This window comes from Mustela putorius, unplaced genomic scaffold (genome assembly GCF_011764305.1).
Source record: "Mustela putorius furo isolate JIRA1106 unplaced genomic scaffold, ASM1176430v1.1 tig00000450_pilon_pilon_pilon, whole genome shotgun sequence".
Lineage (NCBI taxonomy): Eukaryota > Metazoa > Chordata > Mammalia > Carnivora > Mustelidae > Mustela > Mustela putorius.
Window position 1 is genome coordinate 1,641,814 of NW_025421385.1, and position 22,596 is coordinate 1,664,409.

At 48.7% G+C, this 22,596-nt stretch overlaps 1 protein-coding gene across 15 annotated transcripts in view; it reads right to left on the reverse strand.

Moving 5' to 3' along the window:
- The window catches only part of AFDN (afadin, adherens junction formation factor), a 128,464-nt gene that overhangs the window by 39,647 nt on the left and 66,221 nt on the right, over positions 1 to 22,596 (reverse strand). For 9 of the 15 annotated variants that reach the window (XM_045080011.1, XM_045080010.1, XM_045080009.1 and 6 more), the window contains 11 exons: positions 20,438 to 20,507; positions 16,788 to 16,903; positions 12,960 to 13,021; positions 12,628 to 12,833; positions 10,766 to 10,786; positions 9,893 to 10,038; positions 9,509 to 9,603; positions 8,835 to 9,100; positions 7,176 to 7,319; positions 5,502 to 5,700; positions 1,638 to 1,741 (listed from right to left, as the gene is read on the reverse strand). In XM_045080011.1, coding sequence (XP_044935946.1) covers positions 1,638 to 1,741; positions 5,502 to 5,700; positions 7,176 to 7,319; positions 8,835 to 9,100; positions 9,509 to 9,603; positions 9,893 to 10,038; positions 10,766 to 10,786; positions 12,628 to 12,833; positions 12,960 to 13,021; positions 16,788 to 16,903; positions 20,438 to 20,507 — 1,429 coding nt within the window. The remainder of the gene's footprint in view (positions 1 to 1,637; positions 1,742 to 5,501; positions 5,701 to 7,175; positions 7,320 to 8,834; positions 9,101 to 9,508; positions 9,604 to 9,892; positions 10,039 to 10,765; positions 10,787 to 12,627; positions 12,834 to 12,959; positions 13,022 to 16,787; positions 16,904 to 20,437; positions 20,508 to 22,596) is intronic. The other 6 variants (XM_045080012.1, XM_045080021.1, XM_045080020.1 and 3 more) reach the window with 1 other exon arrangement.

Genomic DNA, 22,596 nt, shown 5'->3' on the forward strand with positions numbered 1-22,596 from the left:
TCTAACATGAGTCTCCTGGGAGAACGCAGGGCTCACGGGACGTTGGGCCACCCCGAGATGCGGGCAGCACTGCTCCAAGTACTTTGGGCTCAGGGACGGGGTCAGTCCTTGAACTGAACCCTAAGCAAACGCGGAGCTGTCCGCTAAGTTACATGTTATCCGTATGTCACACCTCACCCAAAGAAGAAACAACATTACAGAAGAAAACCACCAGTGCATACACCCTACGGGGCAGGCAACACATGGTAGTTATAGACATGGGGTTATTCATTCAGAACCAAGGGCAGTGAGAGAACACTGGAAGGAAAATAATTTGTTTTTCTTTGAGATTAAGACTTGAACGCTCCCAAGGGATCTCTGAGCACACTAGGAAGATGAATAACCCATGGTCCTGTCCAGGAAGGTATTTGCTGTCCTATTAAACCTGGGAGTCGGGAACGGCTATCAGCCGGACTGTGGCAAACAACTCCGGAGGCCTAGAGCGCGCGGAGAGGCACCGTACCCGGGTCAGAGGCTCTGGGTGACCGGTTCCCGTGCGGCGGGGCGGCCACCACTCCCTCGGCCGCTGGAGATGGGAGGCCGCGCTCCAGTCTCTAGCAGGCCATTCAGCCACGACGAATAACTTGGAATTGGATATACAAAACACAGTGCGTGCTTTATTTTGCGGTAAGTATTGCCAGCTTACGCCAACTGACACAACCTACATTTTCTTAGAATTTAGATACATAAGAGGTGAACAGCTTTGACAGGCTGCTGGTCAGTATTTTCGGGTGTACAAGGAAGTCTCTAGAGCGTCAGAAGCTACCTGTGTCTGTACCCCAGAACCTCTAACCCTTGGCCCAGGCACACTGGACGATTCCCATTGGCGGGCAGGGGAAGACACGGCCACATGCAAACACAACACACTGAGCCTGACCCCAAGGAACTTGGACCAAAGCACAGTCCCATCTGTTTGTTCCTTTGAAGGCTTAAGTGGCTTAAAAAGATGAAAATGGTAATTACAGGAAGACAGATAATGTGAAAGACATTTAAATGAAACTCCACAATGAAGTTCAAAAAGGAAGACTTTCCTTTGTTTCTATGGATCAGATGTGGCAGTCCCAGGCTAGGCACAGGGACACAGTCTTTGTTATTTAAAACTCTCGGCAGGAGGCAAAGCAGAACTCTTCACGCAAAGGCTTGCAATGCCCGAAGCCAGTAAAGAGAGGACAGACCACGCTCCCAAAAGATACAAAATTACCAGCAAGTGATTTGACACATATTTAAAACAAGGTAGAACCAACTATAAGGAGAAAATAGTTCTACCAAAGAAATACATTTTCTAATAAAATTCGTAAGGCTATCATATTATCTTTTAAAAAATATGTATTAACATTAAGGCTGGTATAGCTGAGGGCAGAAATATTTCTGTTTACGGACAAAAGCGTACAGACATGGCCTGGAAAAAATATGCATGTATATAAATCCTAGTTTCAGATTTTTAAAAATAAAATCAACACTTAAAGATGATTTTAAAATACTCTTATCACAACAATGCTCACTATAATCACAGAACGAGTTTACATGACATTTTCACACCGTAAGGAACAGACGTGGGTGGGTGTGTGCCACACCCGTCACACTCTCGTGATACTTGCCAGCTCCGTGCTCTCACGCAGAAGATGGCTCTCGTAATCTGCACCTTCAAAGTAGATTGTCCAGGTGCCTGGTGAGCGTGCATGAGGAATTAACCTGCAGAATCCTGAGGAGAAAACAAGCAAATTATAAAATTGAAAAGCAAGGCAAGTCAGCCACATAATCTCCAAGAAGGGCGGCAACACCAGGGTCAATGGCTCAGCACCTACAGACAGACGACCCTTCCTCTTCCTCCTCTATGGACACGGACTGCCTTTGGAAATGGAACTTTCAGACATTTAAAATCACTGTTTTGGTCTGAGGGAATTCAACACCAAGCTGAAAAGTGAAACTGGTCGCCCCTTCCTGTTTGTTTCAAAGAGCTTTTCTCCCTGTTTCTATGAGAAATCACCGACGTGCACTGTAACTCCTTCCCTGATGACCAAGTGCTCAACAATACCCGGAAGGCCTTTCTCGACAGAGACCGCTGCGAACAAGTAGCCAACAGCTAGTGACCTAGCTCACACGTCTGCCCAGTGTCGCACCCTGGGCGCTGCGGGTTTCAGGCACAACAGTGTCGGACCTGTAGGATGGGCCCCTTCACACAACTCTGTCCACATTTCCTAACCAGTCACTTAAATGTCTTACAAATAAGTTTCAGAATCATTTTATAATGTTTTGAGAAGTACTTATGATATTCTCATCAACAAATGACAGCTTTATGGAAGTAAACTTTTCAATTCAAAATATGTCCCTCTGCATTCGGCAGGTCTTACTCTGTGTTTCTCCGGACCTTCCGGACAAAGCTGTCTCACACGGGCCTTGCACATTCTTCTGTTTTCTCCAGAGCGGCCTGGTCTTCCTACTACTGGCAGCTCAACAGTTCCGAGGAGCCTAGTGCGTGCCCGATGTCACACGGACGTCTCCTGCCAGCACGCACAGCCTCAGCTAGTCCCCTGGGACCGGGGAGAGCCCTGGCTGGTGCCTCCCAGCACTCTCTCCCACTCTAGGATTCCACCCGTGAGGAAAGTCTGCCCGTTATTTGGGGGCACTTATGAGGTTTCTTTGCAGTAAGTGGAAAAGGAGATGTCAAAAGAGCACAGTAAAAATAAAGATATAAACTTATAGTCCTTTTTTTAAAAAATCACCATTTCAACCTATTTTCACTAAAATATACCTACAACTTCTCTTTCCCCCACTTGGAACTGTGATTATGACAATTTTGAAATAAACAATCTTTATTATTTTCTTAATTTTTTCAAATGTCAAGGCTGGATCATACATCAAACAGACATTTCTTGCTCTTAGCTGAAGGAATGCATCTCAGATCAGGTGTAAGTCTGTGCTGGTTTTATAGCCTTCTCTCACACAACTGTGTTACAGGACAAAACAAAAGGAACATAAATTGAGAGCACACAGTAGTCCCTTATTTGGTTCAAAGACTTGAGCGTGAAGAATTAAAAACACTGATGTCATAAAAGAACACACCCAGTTCTTTGTAAGTCTTGTAAAGGCCCCTCTGTAACAGACTGTGTTATCATCTGACACATACAGAACAAGGCAGGGACGCCAAGCCCGTGATGAAATACCACGTATGTTCTGAAATCAATCACTTTGGGAGCCTCAGGGGAAGTCACGGAGGAGACTTCACCACCTGGGCAAGAGCTCACTTTTCCCGACCTGGCAAGTACTGGCTCTGCGGCGCACATCACAGAACCGACAGCTGCGTACGCAAGTCCACACACACAGATCTGGAAAATGCTAGTAAATCCGTCTCGCCGTGCGCTTGTTCACAGGGTTAGTGAAGAGCTGAGCACTCGCCGTCCAGCAGCCCTGGGCTGGGTGCTGAGGGTCAGGGGGCCTGGCCCCCAGGACTCCAGCTCAACCCCAGAGACAGGCGGACACACGCGTTTCAAGGGCTGTCACAAAAATGTCCCAAGAGAACATAGAACCCCTTGTGGGGAAAGTGGCGTTAAGTGTCGGGAGCAGGCTGAGATTTTCTAGACACAGGGTTACCTGACCGGGACTTCAGAAAGTAAACCCAAGCGTGTGAGTGAAGCAGCAGGCACAGGACAGGGGGTGGGGATGGGGGGGCGGGGGGGGGGCAAGGCGCAGGGGGTTAATACCAACGACGGGCTGGGAGCGGGGTGTCCTGCCCCACTGCCGGCGTGCTCAGCTCCCGGGGCTGAAGGGAAGTTGGGGGGGGCGGCGGAGATCCAGCAGCGACATGCCATGAAGCAACTGAGGGCAGTGGAAGGTAGGGGGCACGGAGAGGGCACAGACAGTGGTGCGGGCAGCAGCCAGCCGGAGTGTGTGGCTGTCCCCCACAAGTGGGTGCGCCAAGTGCTGATGGGCCTGGCCCTACAGGCATGACAAGAAGTGCCCGCATGGCAATGGAGGCCCCTGGGCTCGGCCCTGAGGCCACACACGGGTGCCGGCCACCAGTCTGGGCCTGCTCTGCTGGGCAGGAGGGCTCCCCCCATAGGAGCCCTGACATGGGGACGCCCAACACCCGACAGGCTTTCTCAGATGTCACTGCAGCCTGGAGCTCTGTCCTCCCCGCTGGTCCCAGACATGAGCCCAGGCTCGTCCCAGCCGCCTTCCTCCTTCACACAAAGCTCCTCGAGGACGCACCCGCCTCAGCTCTGCTGCTCTGCGGACGGGGCTGAGCAGAAACAGGAGTCCGTGCTCGCAGCACAACCAGACATGCTGGCTACTGACGCACCTCCCTTCACTACAAGAAGCAGCCTTTGCAGAATGGAAATTTTAAACTGTCATAACCTTCAGAGACATAACAATCTGTTTATCGTAGCATGTGAACCAGTCACTGAAATTAAAAACCACATTCACCGAATTCACGTCGGCGAGACTAACCCTTCACTTCGCCACTGTCATTTTTGTTTAAGCTCATTCCTGAACTCTGAATCTGTTTTTTCAATTCACCTGAGCTCCACGTTACAAACCATAGCAGACTGGGGCTGAACTGGGGTCTGATTTAGGAATTTGTGCTTCGAGTGTAAACGTGGTATTTTGGGGAGAAGAGGCAGAGGGAGAGAGAATCTCAAGCAGGCTCCCCGCTGAGCAGGGAGCCTGACAAGGGGCTCAATCCCAGGACCCTGAGATCAGAATCTGAGCTGAGACCAAGAGTCGGCAGCTTCAACTGCCGACTCCCAGCACGTGTGAGATTTTTACACCCCATTCTGACAAGAATATGTAAACAGGTATGGGATCAGACCTGGGGAGCTTGCTGCCCTTAGACAAGCCCAGCGAGAGCGTGGCTCCCGAGCCCCGGCAGGCGCGGCACACGTGCTCACAGTGGCAGTTATGCCAACGCGAGGTTATGGCCGCGCCCTGTGCCACAGGTCTAAGCGTCTCACAGGCAGCTGGCCTGGTCCCCACGAGTGCCTGCCATCCATGTGCCCGTCTTCTGGAAGGGCAGTGTCAGGGGACAGAGCTAGGGTGCGAGTGGAGACGGTGTGCTTGCCGCCCTCGTGCTGCCCGGCAACTCCACGGGTAGCCACATGCACGGATCATTTCCACGGGAAGAGCCAAGCTCCCAGCTCCCAAAAACCAGCAGAGGAGCAACCAAAGGTCCTCTTTCCTAGCAGGCCAGGCGGCAACATGGCTGTGACAGCTGGCGGGTGGGGCCACATGGGAGGGTCCCAGCACACCCACGGGAGCCTCATGGTGCGACAATGCTGACTCCACAACACCATGAAATGCTCACTTTCACGTCCTGCCACACGGCTTTCTCCAGAAGCACACGGTGTGTGCCCCACACATGTGGCCCGACACATGTGCGCCCACCCACCCCCACCCCCACCCGGTGCAATGCTGACCGGAGTCGGGTCAGAGCTCGAACTCCAGGCACAGTAAGCGGGACTCACCTCTCTGGCACAGAGGGTCTAAGAACTCCTGTAGGCCATTCGGAATGTTCCTGACGACGTCGCAAGAGTAGCCATCCTCCGGTAGCAGGAAAGGCAGCTGCAGGTCGGGGTCCTCCTCCAGCTGCACCTCCCTCCCGTCACTGCGCGCCAGCTCATCCGCCGTGTTCTCGGCCACAGCCACCACGTTCTCGATCAGGTCCTGGTCAGAACACAGACGCACAGTGAGCACGGCACACCAGTGGGCTGCCACTCAGACCTCTCGTGCACGCTGCGGCCACACACGCAGGCGAGGCTGCGAGGGACAGCGTTCCCAGTGTGCCCACACCAGCGTGCTGGGCGACAGTCGCTGGTGAAGCACACCCTGCAAACACGTGAGCCAAGACAGTCAGGATTAATCTCAAGTAATATGCAGCCTTAAAAAGAAATTGTTCAGTCATAAGAAAACAGTTTCCCTTTGCCAAAGTAGCCATTTTTTTCCCTTGTAATTTAACATCCAGGTGCTAATGATCCAATTTTTGCAGTATTCATAATGACAGAAAAAAACTCACACAAGGGCGAATGTAAAAAATCAGGACAGAAATGTCTATTCCTAGCTAATGGGGAAAGAAAGCTCCCCCAGCTTCACTGTACAGCTCGACGAAGTGAACACGGCACCTCAAGTCCCCGGGTCACAGAGCAGAGCCCTCACGGGAGAAGCAACACTCGCCGCCCTATCGGCCCGGGCGCCCCCACCACAGATCCCACCACCTGCTCTGGGAGCCCGTGTAGATGGACACGTGTCGTATGCACCCCGTGCCAGACTTCTGTGCACACGCGCAGTGCATCTCATCTGCTGTGCACTTCCATGTGCACATGTGCAAATGCACAACTTGGTGCCACGCCGTGCTCCTGCATGCGACAGTGATGGGACCTTCTAGACACTCTCCTGTTGGGCGCATCTGCCGCGGTTGCTGATCCTAGCTACTGTGTATACATGTCTTCTGTTGGTACGAAGTCAATCCTGGGGTCGGCCCACCCACCTCCGGCACTTCCCTCGTCAGCACTCCGGCCTCGAGCAGATTTTATTCGCGGGTGACGTCAAGCACTTGCGGCCTTCCTAATCTACACACAGGAGCTGCAGCCCACATCGTATAGCAGGCCATTGGCCCCGCCATGCCTTCGCTCCAGAGGCACGGATGCCAGAACTCGATTCCCACCAGTAGGAGGCGTCTGCAGGGGCCGGGGCAGCCCGCCTGGCTGCGCTGCTTGCCGCTGGCAGCACAGGAGGCTGGGTGGTGGCCCTGAGGGGCATTCTGTGCCCACGGCACACTGATGTCCATGCTGTGGCAGGAGCTCTGGGGCCTCTTAGCCTCAGGTCACAGTGGTGAGCCTGGGACTGTGGGCAACCTCTTAACTTCCTCTCCCGCCAGGCCTTCCAATCATTTTCTAAGAACCTAATTCTCTGGATAAATGCCTTTCTACTTAAAATGCCTGTGTATTTTCGACCTCCTGTACTGAATCCTAACTCAAAATATCAACCAGAAATACAATCTTAGGAGATGACTAAGTAGCTTATCTATCATAGAAATAAAGTAATTATAAGCAGCCCCTCCCGCACCTTTTGGAACTGGACATTTCCCTAAGCAAACAGTGCCCGGCTGCTGGCCCACCGCGCGGCCGACGGGCGGCACTCACCGCGGGGACGAAAGGCTCATCGGGCGCGCAGTGGTAGTTCTGTAACAAGGCCTGCAGCTGTAGGGAGTTCAGCTTGAAGCATGTGCTGTTCACGGTCGGGATGTCCTCCGCGGAGTACTTGTCCATGGTGAGCAGAGTGGTTGCCTGGTGGAAAGGGTAACAGGAGACATGACTGGAAAGTATTTTATAAATATTCCCCTTCATGTAACACTTAAAAATGTAATAACTTGCTAATTTAATTTTAAAACGCAGAATGTTTTTGAGGGAAACACACTTCTATTAACATTGAATTGAACTGAAAAAGCATTGTCTAATAAAGGTTTTTAGATGGCTTAATTTCACTAAAATACATAATTTTTATTTTACTAAAATATAAAATGTAAATGAAATTCAATTATTCATAAATCATTTTTAAAAATCCTCTTAGGAAACTGTGAACATGGGTTGCCTGGGTGGCTCAGTAGGTTAGGCTGCTGCCCTCGGCTCAGGTCATGATGCCGGGGTCCTCCGATCGATCCCACATCAGACTCCTTGCTCAGCGGGGACCCTGCTTCTCTCTGCCTCTGCCTGCCACTCTGCCCACTTGTGTGCGCTCTCTCTGACAAACAAACAAATTAATAAATAAGACCCTGCAACCATTTACATCACAACCACTCTGATCACCAGTTACTGGGGTCTGAATAAAGTTTCCCTGTAATGATTTATTTTACAGCTGACGCAATCCAAGGAGGATACTAGCCTCTTTCCATACTAAACTATTTTAAATGAGATTAAGAAATTGTGGGGAAAATGCAAAATTATAAACTGTGATAATAAAAAAACCCCGCCCCAGGTTCTGAGGCTGCAGATCCTGTCTTCGACTACAAAAGCCCAGTATCCCAGGGCAGGCTCCGCAGGGACGCCCTGCGCACCGCTGAGCCCCTCACACACAGGCACCGCGAGCTCCTCTGTGGCCTTCTCTGTCTCCCGGCCCCGGCCTTCGGGACGCGGCGACTGCGAGTGCTAGGCCCCTCTCTCCTCCTGCGCGTGTCCCCCTGCAGGTGTCCGCTTTGTGCTGCTCACCTGGCTGCGTGTGCTGAAGAGCGACGCGCTACCCAGTTTCACATTGGGATCTGTCCTTTAGCTGGGAGCCTCACAAAATACTGGTCTGGTAAGAAAGAACCCTTGAAGGGTATTTATTCTAGTGCTTACCACCTTCTGCGGGCTGCGTTGTGTCCCCTAAGATCCCAGCCCCGTGCACCTCAGAACACGACCTTACTTGGAGCAAGGGTCTTGACAGCAGTGAGAGGAGTGCGGGAGGGAACAGGTCTAACGTGACTTATGTCCGTATAAAGAGTGGACACGTGGAGACGCACATGCCCACGGGGAGAACACCTGTGAAAATGAAGGCAGAAAACCACCCTGGCCGCACCCTGACCTTGGCGTCCTGGCATCCTGGCCTCCTGGCCTGTGAGACAACGTCTGTTGCTGCAGTACGGGGCTGGCGGAAGGCTGTCTCAGAGACCCAGGCAAACCAGCGCCCCACCGCCTCTTCAGGGGAGCACACGAAACACCCCCCGGGGGCCACTGATGTGGCTGAATCCCAGGGCTGCCTCCGACGGAACGAGACACTGAGAACCAGGCGCACGACCTGTGGGCAGGAAAGTCGCGCCAGCTCACCTGCACTATGCGGCTGAGGTGACAATCCGCCGCCAGCTCCAGGCCCTGCTTCTCCGCCCAGGCCTCCACGTGCCCCAGCTGCTGGCGGATAATCGCCCCCCAGTAGTGCGAGCACAGCCCCGACTCGGGGTCGGTGACCAGTCGGTTGAAGAGCCACATGTTGATGAAGTGGAAGAGCTGTGAGAAGAGCTGGATGGTCAGCGCCGCGTTGACGCGGCAGCGCCGCAGCAGAGACATGGCTCCCGTGAGCGTGTGCAAGACGTCATCTGTGCGGGGACGCGGGACGGAAGCAAGAGTCTCGTGAGAACGGGGACCGCACGAAGCGGCCGGTACGGCAAGAAGGGCTACGTGGTCGCTTTTGAGACACGAGTCTCTTCAGATGGGAGGCGGCAGGCAGGTCTGAAACCACACACGGGGGCTAACCACGTGTCCTGCCGCTCACCCCAGAGACTTCCTGACAAAGCACGACACCCCAAAACCGGAGCTATTCTTAAAACAAAACAGACGGTGGTTGTGACTTACTAAATAGCAAATCCAACAGTTTATCTCATTCATTCTAAAAATACCTCCTTCTTACGACAGTGAATATTAAAATGAAGTTAAACAGAAGGAGGGAAGGAGGAGAGCTGGGGGGGGGGGCGGAGACGACGGGAGGAAAAAACGAGCATCCTAACCTATTTTTGGTCTTTGCAGGCTGTTCTCTTCAGGGTCATCCAGAAAGGCTGGCATGTAATTATTCAGTTCTGATTGAAGACAATGAACTAGATATCTGAAAATACGTAGGCAATTTTAATAACCCCAGCAGGACGCACCGCTATTGTCAGACATGACATCACAAACGGAATAGTTCACACTGCTGAGAAACAGTTTCCATCTACAGTACGATAGTTTGAGTCTCAGGAGTCTCAGAACACAGCTCAACAAATTCAATTTCCTAAATCAACACATCTGGCACACAGCTACTCATGTTTCTCGCTATTCATCTTCAATCAGGGTAAATAAAAACCTTAAAAAAATTCTCTACAGAAGAGTGCAATCTCCAAAAATGTGCTCCTTACTTAAACGCCATCTGAACCAAGTGTGCTAAAACGTCTTGGGCGTCCAGTGTGATTCGACTAAGATCTCGGTCCTGTTTAATGAAGTTGAGCAGCTCAGACGCATTGGCCATCCAGAAGGCAAGTGCTCCTGCGATGTTCTTCTGCTTCTGTAGACAGAATGGATTTCCATAAGCAACCCCAAGACAAACAAAAAGAACGAAAATACAAAGGAATGCTCTTGAAAAGCTGCTGAGATAGACCAGTACCTTCCCATTGTCACCAAGGTATTTACCACAGATACCAGATATTTGCAAAGGAATTTGGATGCGTTCACAGCAGCATAACTGCAACCCCTCAGGATTCATGGACAGACACATGGATCCAGGTGGCCCCCACAGACAGAATCGGGGCCGAAAACAGGTATCATACCCTACAACACCCAATTGGAGGTTGTGCATTATCTGGTAATCTGTGAAGGACACACGCGTCTATCCACCGTTACCCACAGCCACCCTGATACGCGCAGTCACTGGCTCGGACGCCGAGCAACTCGCTATCAAGTACTGATCTATCGCATTGTCTCCCGACCACATGAGCAGGCCAGGCAACCTCAGATGAGATCCAAAGAATAGGAACCAAGGGTAAACAAGAAAAGAGGAGAAACAGAACTTCCGTCATTTCATATCCACACTGAAGTGCATTAAGCAGAAATTATGAAATGCTGGTAAGGGTTGCACAGTCAAAAAAGGATTTAGTACTGCATGTTTCAGTTGCTGAATGAGTGTTATGAACCGTCCAGTCCGGCTGCTGGAGTGTTGTGTTTGACATGGAAGCAGCGCGAGAAACTCAGCTAAGCCGACAAAGCCAGGACCAGTTCCCAGCAGCACGTCCTACCTGATCAACCTGGTCTACTTCCTGGAGAAAAACAGACGAAGGGAAATCAAGCAGAACGAGAGAAAGAAACTTGTAAACAATCATGATAGTTTAAAAAAATCAAAACACTAACATGAAGGTACGACATGAAGGTACGACATTTAGTTCTGTCATTCCCAAATTACATATTCACTCCTGGCTCAGAAACCGCTTTGGAAGTACGTGATGTAAAGGATCAGTTCTACGTTTTTAATACTGGCGCAGTAAGGGAGGGAATCCCAGAATTTACAGACATGTGACATTTAACACGGGAACACACTGATCTCTTTAAAAGATTTACAAATGAAGGACTTCTTAATGTCTTTCAATGATCTCGTGTGTCTGACTACTTCGAGGTATGTAAGAGGAGTTTCTATCCTCTGGTTTAACAGGATGAAAGAGACAGAAAAGACCAACAGAAACAATAAAAATAAAAGTTAAAATTTTTTAAATGTATAAAAAAATAACTATACTAAAACAGAGTAACTGGTTTTTCAAAGTAGGTTTTTACAAATTAAAGAATTTATTCATTACTACGGTTCTTTCCTAAAACTTTAAGACTCCTCCAATCACATACTAACCCCTAAATGTGTTTTAATAGACCTGTTTTGATAATGATGATTTCATAGACTAGTTCCAATGCAATCAGAAAAAGTCTATCAGTAGTAGTCTGATGAAAGAATTTCCCAATTTGAAACGGGCTTTAGAAATGCAAACAGGAGGGAAGACAGACAATGGCTCTGAACTAAAAGGAAATCCCTGTTTGTTCGTAAATTAGGAAGAGAGGGAACACAAAATGGGATCCAAATAAAATGACCATCCTTTTTGGATTTGTTTCTTCACTTGGGGAAAAGAACTGTAAGCCCATTAGATTCACAGGTTCACCCCTCAAACATAAGAGAAACAGTTCTTGAAAAATTTGGCCTTTTGAAATAATTCAGAAGGAATCAACAGATTTGTTTGCTCAAACTGTCCTCACAGGAGGGAAACCACCAAATCATCCAATTAGGCTGCTTCACAGTACATAACTAGAGTTTTGTATTTCGTGACCGAATAACAGCTCTGATAAGTGGTTCAGAAAAACTTAAAAAAAAAAAATTTAACTTCACATTGACTTTCAAGGACTTAAAATTAAATCTTCAAATTATCCGTGAGTTTGGAAAACTGTGATGCCAATTTTACAGACGAAGAGTACTTCACAAGAAACAAACCACACTACAAAGAGAATACCCTTACTTTCTTACGCTTTAGCAGTTTTACGAAAGACTGTGATCATGTCATCATCGAGAAATGTCATGACGTACGTCACACCTAAATGAGTGCTATCAAAAATCCACAGAAATCCTACCACTGTCCCACTCTCAGTGGAAAGAGCGAACGCCTGCAGAACCTTGAGGAGATTCTGAGAGGGCGGCTGCCAGGCAGCGGCAGGGACAAACTGCTTCGTGGGCACAGGGTTTTACTTTGGAGTGATGGGAATGTTCTGGAACCACAAGTGGTTGCTGCACAACACTGTGAATGTCCGAAATGCTACTGAATGAGTCGCTTTAAAATGGTTAATTTTACATTAATGTGAAATTCACCTCAACAAATTATTTTTTCTAAAAAAAAATCCCATCTAACGTGTTCTCACAACCACCACCATTTTAAGGATCTTTACTGTGATCATGACATTCCCACAGAGATTAAGGAGAAAACCGGCTGAAAACCAGCTGACATTTCTTGTCCACTTTTAAAGCTCTATGAGTGCCCATGCTCTCTGCAGAGCTGGGCAAGTCAGACATGGGGCGGGCAGGCCCCGGGAGGAGCGGCGCGCACTGAGCCGGCCGTGCGCTGCGGCTTACCTGGATCACCCCCTCCATCATGCTCACCATCTTGTGCACTACAGCAATCACTCTGTGCGTGCGCTCTCCGGGGCTGGCATCGGGTCTGCACTGGCCAGACAATACATACCGACACGCCATATATAATACATATGTAGGTGACAACTTAAAATGGACTGTAGAGCTATTAGTATAGTTTATGATGGCAGATAAAAATGAATCTTCAGCTGTGAAAAGATTTCAAAAAAGAAACAAACAGACAAACAAAACAAACAAAAAAAAACCATGAAAATCAGATGGAGGAAAATGGAACAAGAAATAATTCACTAACAATGGAATCTGAAATTACTCACAACTCTCCCTGAATTCGATGCTTGCAGGCAGTACCAGCTCGGGCCCAGGAGCGTCCTGAGTTCTGCAAGTAGAAAGCAGCCATCTCTGAGATCGTAACAGCACTAGCAACCTGTGCCTACTTCGGCAACGGCTGTAACCGTCTCTGCACGGCGCTTACAGAGAACACACCCCCAACGCCTCGTGTGCACGTGGGAAGCGCTCCAATGCTCAGATGTGCACACTCAGAGTGACCCTACCCCTGTTCCTCCCAGAGGTCAGCTCCTTGACGTATCTGCTTCCATCGTGAGAACTGATCTGAACACGAGTCTCTATTATTCATCACGGTGTCGTGTGGAGGAGGGTGACCAGGCTGTCACACACCTGCCATGGCAATGGCTCAGGTCACAATGAAAAGCCACTGCGGGAGACACGAGAAAAGCTAAACCACCATGAGCCTGAAATTGAGCTCCTACACGAAGAATAAGTTCCTAAGAGCCAGACGCTGCCCTTGGCTTCTGATGAATCTCAGAGAAGAGGATGCCCACAGACCCCTTCAGGCACCTCGTAGTAGTGTTTCTTGACGCTCACAGGGGAGCCCACCTTCAGAAAAAGACATCCAACTCACACTTTTCTCAGACACCTCTCCTCATTTAGCCAGACACCATGAAACAAGGTACTGCCAAGAGACAGAACCTAAGAGCAGCCAAGATTTGGAACACTTGGAAGAATCTGCGCTGAACAACGTTACGTATTTCCACGTATCCTGGATCAAAGTACTACAAAGGTCAGGACGTCACTATTTCCATAGAAGAGTTCTCCAAATAGTGGATGACCCTGCCCCCGCTGGTAGGACAGAAGGTTCACTGTTGTGTAAAATTCTTCTTTCAGTTATAAATACACACATCTGGAGGCATGTGTCCACTGGGGCACAGTGTACAGCAGGGCTCTGTGTGGTGTACTGTGCTCAAATAACACCCAAAAGCCACTAGGGAGCACAGAATTTCTAAACTGTAAAATCATTACAGACCCAATGTGGATCTCCTTACCTTAGATTTATACTGTTCTCGATGGATGGCTTCAGTGTAACTTAACTACTCTTTCACGCAGACACGTGATTAGAATTTCAGGCAATTTAATCATTACTGAAGCTGGCTGGCTCCCAGCTGTATTTCACGTAGGACATTTGTCAGCTGCCCCTCACCACTAACAAAACGGGCAAGTGATTAGATTCCCAGTTTAAATCTTTACCACTTTAGTTCAGATGCGCACACTCGGAGTGACCCTACCCCAGGTAACAGGTAATGGAAAAACTTTCCAAAAATCTTACGTCAGATTAAGAAAATTAAAACTGACAGCAGGGGCGCCCGGGTGGCTCAGTGGGTTAAGACTCTGCCATCGGCTCAGGTCATGATCCCAGGGTCCTGGGATGGAGCCCTGCATCGGGCTCTCTGCTGCCTCCTCTCTCTCTCTCTGCCTGCCTCTCTGCCTACTTGTGATCTCTGTCAAATAAATAAATAAAATCTTAAAAAAAATAATAAATAAACTGACAGCAAAAGCAAAGAAATGTGTGTGCCTTCCCACAAACTTCACTGGGAAGTGAGGAGTGAGGCCACAATGACTTACACAGGGACGAAAGCAGGACAGGGGCAGGGACTGGCTTAATAAAACTGAGGTCAGTGTTCAAACAGAGCGCCCCATCCGGTGGGAGGGCGAGTCAGCCGCGCTGCCGTGCTCACGAAGCTGTCAGGGAGCTGAACACCAGTCACTCCCGGCCCTGGACAAACAGTGACCAACCCGCCTGGTCTCTGCGTTTGGAGTCACTGCTGTGATGCTCCCTCAATAAACTGGCTCCTGTGACAACTTCTTCAAGAAAGGAGCTGAGAGGGAGAAGAGCCCATGGCCACTGTCCCCAGCAGCTTGTGTCCCGCCACCCTACCTCCCCCGGGGAACTGAAGGAGCAACACGGAGAAACACAGCAGGTTTCGTCGGACTGTTATAAACACCAGAAATAAAAACAAGAGTCTTTCCATGGGATTATATGCTTCCAAGTTTCTTATGTCTGTGATTACAAAATTTGGATTCAGCTCAACAATTCAGCTATTAAAAAAGCTTTTAGAAACAAAAGAATTTAAATGCCCAACATGTCTCTCTTAAGTGCTAGTTTACAGCCATCTGAAGTTACAGATAAGCAGTTAACTTCCAAATTTACTATCCACACAACAAACCGGATGAACCTTACCAACTCGTGGTTTCATCAATTTAACAAATCTGATAAAAATAAGGAATTTAAGTTCTCACCAAAGAAAATAATGTGTCAGTCATAACGTAAGGAACTCCACTATTTGAAAAGATTTTTTTCCCTGACTAAAATCAGTATTTTAAAATATCTAACAACTTAAGACTTCCAGGAATGTACCAATTAAGTGAGGCACTGCTTCTTCTCACATTATATACATGAAAAGCAAAAACTGAAAACAGAAGAATCATCTGTTTCCATCACTGTGGTAGTATCGAAGTAGTACACCGCCATAGTTCCAACAAAACCCCTAGTAAAATCCTACAACATGGCGAGCTGCCAAGCAGCTACTGGACACCGTGTTCACCAACTACACACGCTACACACGCACTTACTGATCTTGCTCTAAGTGCCCTCTCCTCTCCCCATTCAAATAGTCTTGCGCTAAGAATGATGATGCGTTCCTCCGGGTCACCGTATACACTATAAGCAGAGACACTCTGTCCGGTACTAGCTCACCGTCTGAAGTATCTTACTCTAGAACACACCATCAGAAACAAGTACAGACCCAGAAAGTACACTTACCATTACACCTAAAAGAATTCACACAGCCCACAAAAATCTTGAATACTAACCAAAAGTGCAGGACAAATCCCGGGAAAACCTGAGATTCCTGCCTGGATCTGCAACGGAGTCCGTCCGGCCTTAACTGAGCTGACGAACATGCGACGCACGGCGCCCTCTACTGGAAGACGGGAAGTGGAAGCACGACCGCAGCCACTCACCTGCCTCCCTAAGGGGACCCCGAGGGACAACAGCTAGAATGGCACCAGGAGACGGTCACCCCGAGCCCAGCGGAACCCAGGTCTGCTGCTGATAAAGAGGGGACGTGCACGGCACTCCTGAGCTCTTCTGACTGCCGTCTGCATGGTCAGGGCCCTGCTGGGGAAGCACTGGAGCCACACCCAGAGCTCAGCGCCTGTTATTTCGATGTGTGAGGCACTGACATCACTTTGCAACTCTAAACAATTAAAAATCACAAGGAAGTAGAATTCTAATAAAGGTAGTATGCTCTTAAAATTCATAAGAAAAGGAAATAACAAAAGGCAGATGTTCTCTATTCAAGAACACTAGGCAAGAACCAAGGCAGGAGAAACAGATGTTCACGGCCATGCTTTTCGACAGAATGTAAGACACAGTAACGCGGCACTTGATAAATCCTAAAAGCTCCATCTGAAGGCTGCCTGGCTTCATATATTTAAATATGGAAGGATTCTGTATACAGATGGGGAAATGATTAGATTATCTTCACATTAAAAAGGATCAAACAGTAACATCCAGGAAAAGTCCCTTTCTCCACATTTCACAGAACAGCCCATCTAAAACAGAAACATCTCTAAGTGTTCCCCATTGCACCCGGACCGACGACACAGTGGCCCCGGGGTAAGGGGACCCCGGCTCGTGGAGCTCAGTCTCTGTTCAGCTCAGTGGCAGGAAACAAAGTAACCCCCACAAATGTCAGCCAAACCAGTGTTGATTCAATCATCTCTCCCCCCAGCGCTTTCCGGGAACACCTTCACTCCTTCCTGCGGAAAGCAGAGCGGCTTCCTACCTGCTCTCTTGCCTGCGGCAGTCCTGCTGCTCCACTCTGATCATCGGCTTCACCATCCCGCGCTCTGCCGAGCCGGAGGCAGGCACTGCCCGGTCGCCGTCCAGCCTCGTGGCGCTCTAAGCCGGGGGAGACACAGAGCACTTAAGAACATCGTGCGGACCACCCGGGTGCACACCGACTGCTGCCGGTGAAGATCTGATGCCAGGCTGCCAGGCAGGGGAAGGCAGGAGAGGGATGCAGGGCAGGGGCAGAGATGAGAAGGCGCGGCACTGCTGCGGACACCAGTGTGCATTCTCATGCCCCCAAACACATGGGCACTGAAAGAGCAGTAAAGCCCGCAGCCCCTTTCCTTTGCTGAGAGCTAGCCGTGGGCTTTGAACACAGTCAGGAAGGAGGCTACGTGAGTGCAAGGGCTCCTCTAACAGTACCGGAACCGCAGCAACTCCTCCAAAAAGTTCTCTTAAGGAAGGAGAGAGTGGTGAGAACATACACAATGTAAAGTCAGGGTCTTTGTTTCACTTGTTAAGAAAGTGTTTAAAAATCATCATAGTTCAACGTCCAAAGACAAACTGAGTACAGAAGCAAAAGCCCATTTCCATCAGCCTAGAACTGTACATTTAAACTCTTCCACGCAGGGCACATGACTAACTAACCCATGGCAGACAAAACAGATAAGCAGCCTATGTGAGTAAGAAAACACAGCAAAATTATACAAAGAAATTCACTGCAGCAAAAATTTTGTGTCAAATTTCCCATTATATTTGATTATAGAAATTGAGTTTGGTAACAGAAATCACTCTGGTCTTACCAACCAGAGAGTTACACTGGGCTGTATTTATCTTTACAATTTTTATTTTTCATAAATGAGGTCATAACCTACTTTGTAAAAAAATACTCTCTCATATGTTGTAGACATCTAACAGTATTTTTATGTTATAGAACTGTAACAGTTGTGTAACATTTTGTTGTTTATTTATCAAAGTTCATGGAACTAATCCTTGAATACATTATTTAAAATGTTCACCAGGACAGGGAGTCCTGACAACCAGGCTTGTAAATGTACACATTCACACACAGTGATTACTTCCATAAAATACATTCACAGAAATAAGAACACCGGGTCAGACTATTGTTGTAAATAAGTGAAAAGGCAATAGAGAAGTTAGGGTATGTTTATAAGCTGACACATTACAAAATAAATCTAGCCCATTTTCAAATAAAATGCTTACGAAATCAGAGCCAAAGGCCACAGGACAGAAAGGTTTGTGTGTGCGCATGGATACCTGATCATTTGCAAGTGTATAAACGAACACATTGGTGACATAAAGAGCTCAGAAAAGGATCTATCAAAGTGTTACCAATAGCCAACTATAAATTGTGGATGATTTAGATCATCCACATGATTTGATTTTCATCCACGTGAAAATGATTTTCATTTCTCTACTTTTTCTTAACTGACCCAAGTTTTCTGCTTTAACTATACACTTTTAAAAGAAACTAAACTTTTCTTAAAAAGATCGGATTTATTTAAAGAGAGAGCATGAGCAAGCGAGCGTGCGCTTGTACACGCGTGGAGGGGAGGGGCAGGGGGAGAGAGGATGGTCACAACCACACCCTGCGGAGCGCAGAGCCCTGAGGTGAAATCAGACTCCCACGCCCAACCGACTGAGCCACCCAGGCGCCCCTTAGAAACAGCTTTGTCTGAGGACAGTCCCATCTGCTTCCCAGAGCACCTGCTCAGACGGTGGCTCGGCAGCTCTGCTCTGCAGGCCCCGGTGCCCACGCGCTCCCGGGGCCCGAGCAGCACAGCGGCGAGCTCGCCCAGTGAGACCCGGCCTGCGCCGAGCTCGCGCCGCACCGTGGGCGCCCGCGCCAAGGATCCAACGGCCGCGCAGGCTGGCGCAGGCATCACAGTAAGGGGCGATTATGCCCGGACACTCGCGGATGTGCCCTGTAAGCGGAGGCCGCATCAGCAGCCGCTCGCTCTGTGAGAAGCCGTGGGAAGAAATCCTGTAGGACGAGCAACACGCCCGAGGCTTCAGACGGGGAAGAGGCGTGCGGCCAGGGTGGCCGGGTCAGAAGGAGCTGTGCGAGTCAGAGGCGAGAGTGGGGGGCACGTGGGGGCGAGTGGCTGTGAAAGCAGGGCGGCCACGGGTCGAGTTCCCGTTTTCCCAACAGCAGCCCGGCCCTTGGAGAAGACGGACAGGCCAGGGCAGCAGAGGAAAGGTCAGAGGCCACGCAAACTCCCCGCCGTGTGATGCCTGGGGCCTCTGCCTGACCGCCCACGGGGGTGACAGACAGAGACAGGCACGTGTGGACTATTCCAGAGGAAGAGCAAACGGAACTTGCCAATGACTGAACGTGGAGGCTGAGGGCAGAGAAGGAACCCGGCATAACCAGTGCCGGACTTCTGTGGGGACAACGCCTCAGGGGAGCAGATCGTTTACCGAGACGGCGAAGGAGCAGGGAAACTAAGAAAAGCTAGTTCTGTTTTCGCCGTGTTAGACTTGATACATGTCTTAGACAACACGACAGCTGTTGCAAGCAAGCCTTGGGAGTCTGCAGAGTTCAGGGCCAAAGACAGTTTAGGGTAATTAATGTCTAGATGTACTTTAACTCCCTGACCGCGTGAGATCACCCAGGGAACACGGACACACGGGAGAGACGGGGCCCTATGTCTGTGACCAGCGTGAGGAGTCAAGTGGGGGAAGACACGGAGAAGACACCAACAGAGGAGGCGCAGGAGGACTGAGCACCGAGGTGGGAGAGATCGAGACGGCAACACCCCACGGCTGAAATAATGAAGTGCCCCACGTACGTGGTGCGGACCTGGCTCAGGCCAATGGAGGGAAACACACAGCGGACTGGGCACCATGGACGTGGCCTCGGCCAGCCACACCAGGAGCAGCCCCTTCCCCAAGCCATCACTAAGCCTGTGTTTGGCTTTAACCAATGGAAGGTCAGGGAAGCAAAGCCGGGCCCCAGTTCTGGCCCAAGCCTAAGAAGGCCTGTCACTTCCAGGATGCTGTGAAGCACCAAAACATCTGGCTGCTCCCGCGGAGAGAGCCTGGGAAGACAGGAACTCGGGGAGGCCCAGCCAGCCCAGCAGCAGCCCACGAGAAGCGGACCGCAGCAGTGCAAGTCACCGCCAGCAAGACCAGCAAACAAGCAGCCCCGGAGAGTCCAAACCTCACTGCACCACTGCTGTAAAGACAACGGGGCTGTTTTGTTTGGTTCACTACATTTTGGGGTGGTCTGTTACTAAGTGATAGCAAACCGAAATGAGGACAAGTTCCCTGATCATTCGAGAGGAGGGCAACTGTGGAAGCAAACGGCATGCAGAGAAAAGGCGGCAGGTGGATGAGAGCACGCTGGTCATTATCTTCGGAGGCCGCCGGGCGGAGCAGGGAAGCTGGGACAGAGGCTGAGCCTAGGATGTACTGCTGAGAGGAGAAAGCACGGTCTGCGGCCTCAGGCCAGTCACGTGTCACAACAAGCCTGCACGTCAGATTAGCACCACCCTGCTAGAGAGCACTGTGTGGTCTTCTCTGTCTTCACAATTGACCTACCAGCGCATTACCAGTAATTCATCCACGGTGTCCTACAACGCTATACACACACAGTCCCAGCAGGCCGTGTACGTCACCTACCTTGCTTGTTGGTAACGCTGTTCCACTGTGAACATCTCCTCCTAAATCAAAAGCTGTCTCTTGAACAATTCTTTCAGGATTAAAAAAAAAAGAAAGAAAGAAATACGTAGAATTAGAAACTCTCAAATGATAAGACAACCTTTTTCTCAGTAATACAAAAGAAACGGCTAAATATCCCAATTCAAAGAGCTTCAAGAAATCAATCGATTTTCAGCATATAAAAGTTACAGACAAAAAAAGGTGTTAAAATTTTTTGAACTTTTCCGGGCACCTCGGTGGTTCAGCTGGTTAAGCGTTTGCCTTTGGCTCAGGTCATGATTCCAGGGGACCAAGCCCCACGTCAGGCTCCCTGCTCAGTGGAGAGCCTGCTTCCCACTGTGACGCACTCTCTCTCTCCCTCAAATAATAAATAAAATCTTTAAAAAACAAAAAACTTCATGAACTTTTCTTACCACTACACACTGGATACTCTCAGGATCTTATTTTTTAAGACTATATTTTAATAACAATAAATTGGAAAGAACCATAAAGGAAAAAAGCAAGGTGTCTCATCACGTCACAGCACATAAATGAGTGCAGAGGTCTCCAGCGCCATAAACCCATGTGCTGACACGGAGGGCAACCGTGTTCATAGGAGGATAACGCACAGGTGGGAAGCTGCTGTCCTCCAGAAATCAATCTGATGACTTTTTAAAAGCTCATGGATACCAGTACTAAGGCTATAATAAAGAAATGGAGAACTTCTGTATAATGTTAGGAATCAGATCAAGAGTTATTCTATTTTAAACAATTTTTTAAAAATACCAATTTTTTAAAACCATCATAATGAAAAGTTCAGAGCAAACAAAATCTCCTTTTGAAGAGTCAATAACCTGAGGCAAGCTATGGTTCTTTGGCACAGATAAGGATAAATACAATTCATTAATTCCAGCCGAAAAGAAAGGCTCCAGAAAAGGGGGGAAAAAGAGCCCTAAGAACACCTGGAAACCAACAGGATGGGTTAGTGCTTCAATCTCCTGGGCTCCTGCCCCAGGTAATCAAAAAGAATGACACTCTCTTCTGCTACCTGAGAGACAACCATGTCGTGTCATGGTGCTGTGGTAGCTTTAAAATTGTATTTAACCCCAATCTACAAAATGAAACCCCAAGTGATGCAGAAGTTCAAAACAATTCTTCAAATTAGAAAACCAGATACAACTTCCTCCTCTACCTTATCACTATGAAAATAAGATCATCCTGTAATACCAAACAATGATCACATTTCAAAATAGAAACTGGAGAAGTAAAAGCTTGTACTCCAAGCTAAATACTCTGTCACCTACCCTCTTGTCACCAAGATATTCACAGAACACAGAAACGGTTTTCCTAGTTTCTAATGGTTTGCCTGGGAAACTCAGTTATTTCGCATCTGATAGCGAAAGCAGGGGTATGATAGTTCACCTGTGTCATCTATCAAAGGCTACATATACACAATACCTATCCCTAAATTCATGCTATCGACGTACAGAAACACAACCCAAGCCTTCTTGACCCCACTTGTAATTCTTATCCTAACGTAACAAACTTACTCAACACCATACAAAGCTCTTTATTTTTTCCCCCAAAGCTAACAGGACTTTAAAGTTTCACATGGACCCATCTGTACTACACTTGGGATTCGTAAAAGATTACAGAAAGACTTTATTCATGACGTTAATGACATTATCTAAGTATGACCACGGAGGGCAGGAACCATGTCTCAGCCTCCTCTGCCCAGAGCACACGGATACACTGACATGCGACACAGGTACTCCACGAATACACACACAGAGAGGTTAAGAGGGCACTGAACGCACCAACAGAGATCCCACCCTGACCGCGAACATCCAACTGTGCTACCTTGCTAGTCCACCATTCACTAAGGCTTTGAGGACACAGACCCTGAAACCTGCAATTAAGAACACATGCAGCATGTATCCCTCAAGGAACTAGAAACAAAGAACAAAGCCCGAAGTTACTAGAGAGAAGGAAATAAAATCAGAAATTAAAAGAGAAGACTTGATAACTGGTACCCAGAAACAACGTTAACAGTCCATTAGAAACAACTATACGCCAACAAACCAGACAACCTAGGAAAAAATGGATGAAGCCCTAGAAACACACAAACTACCAAGACTGAA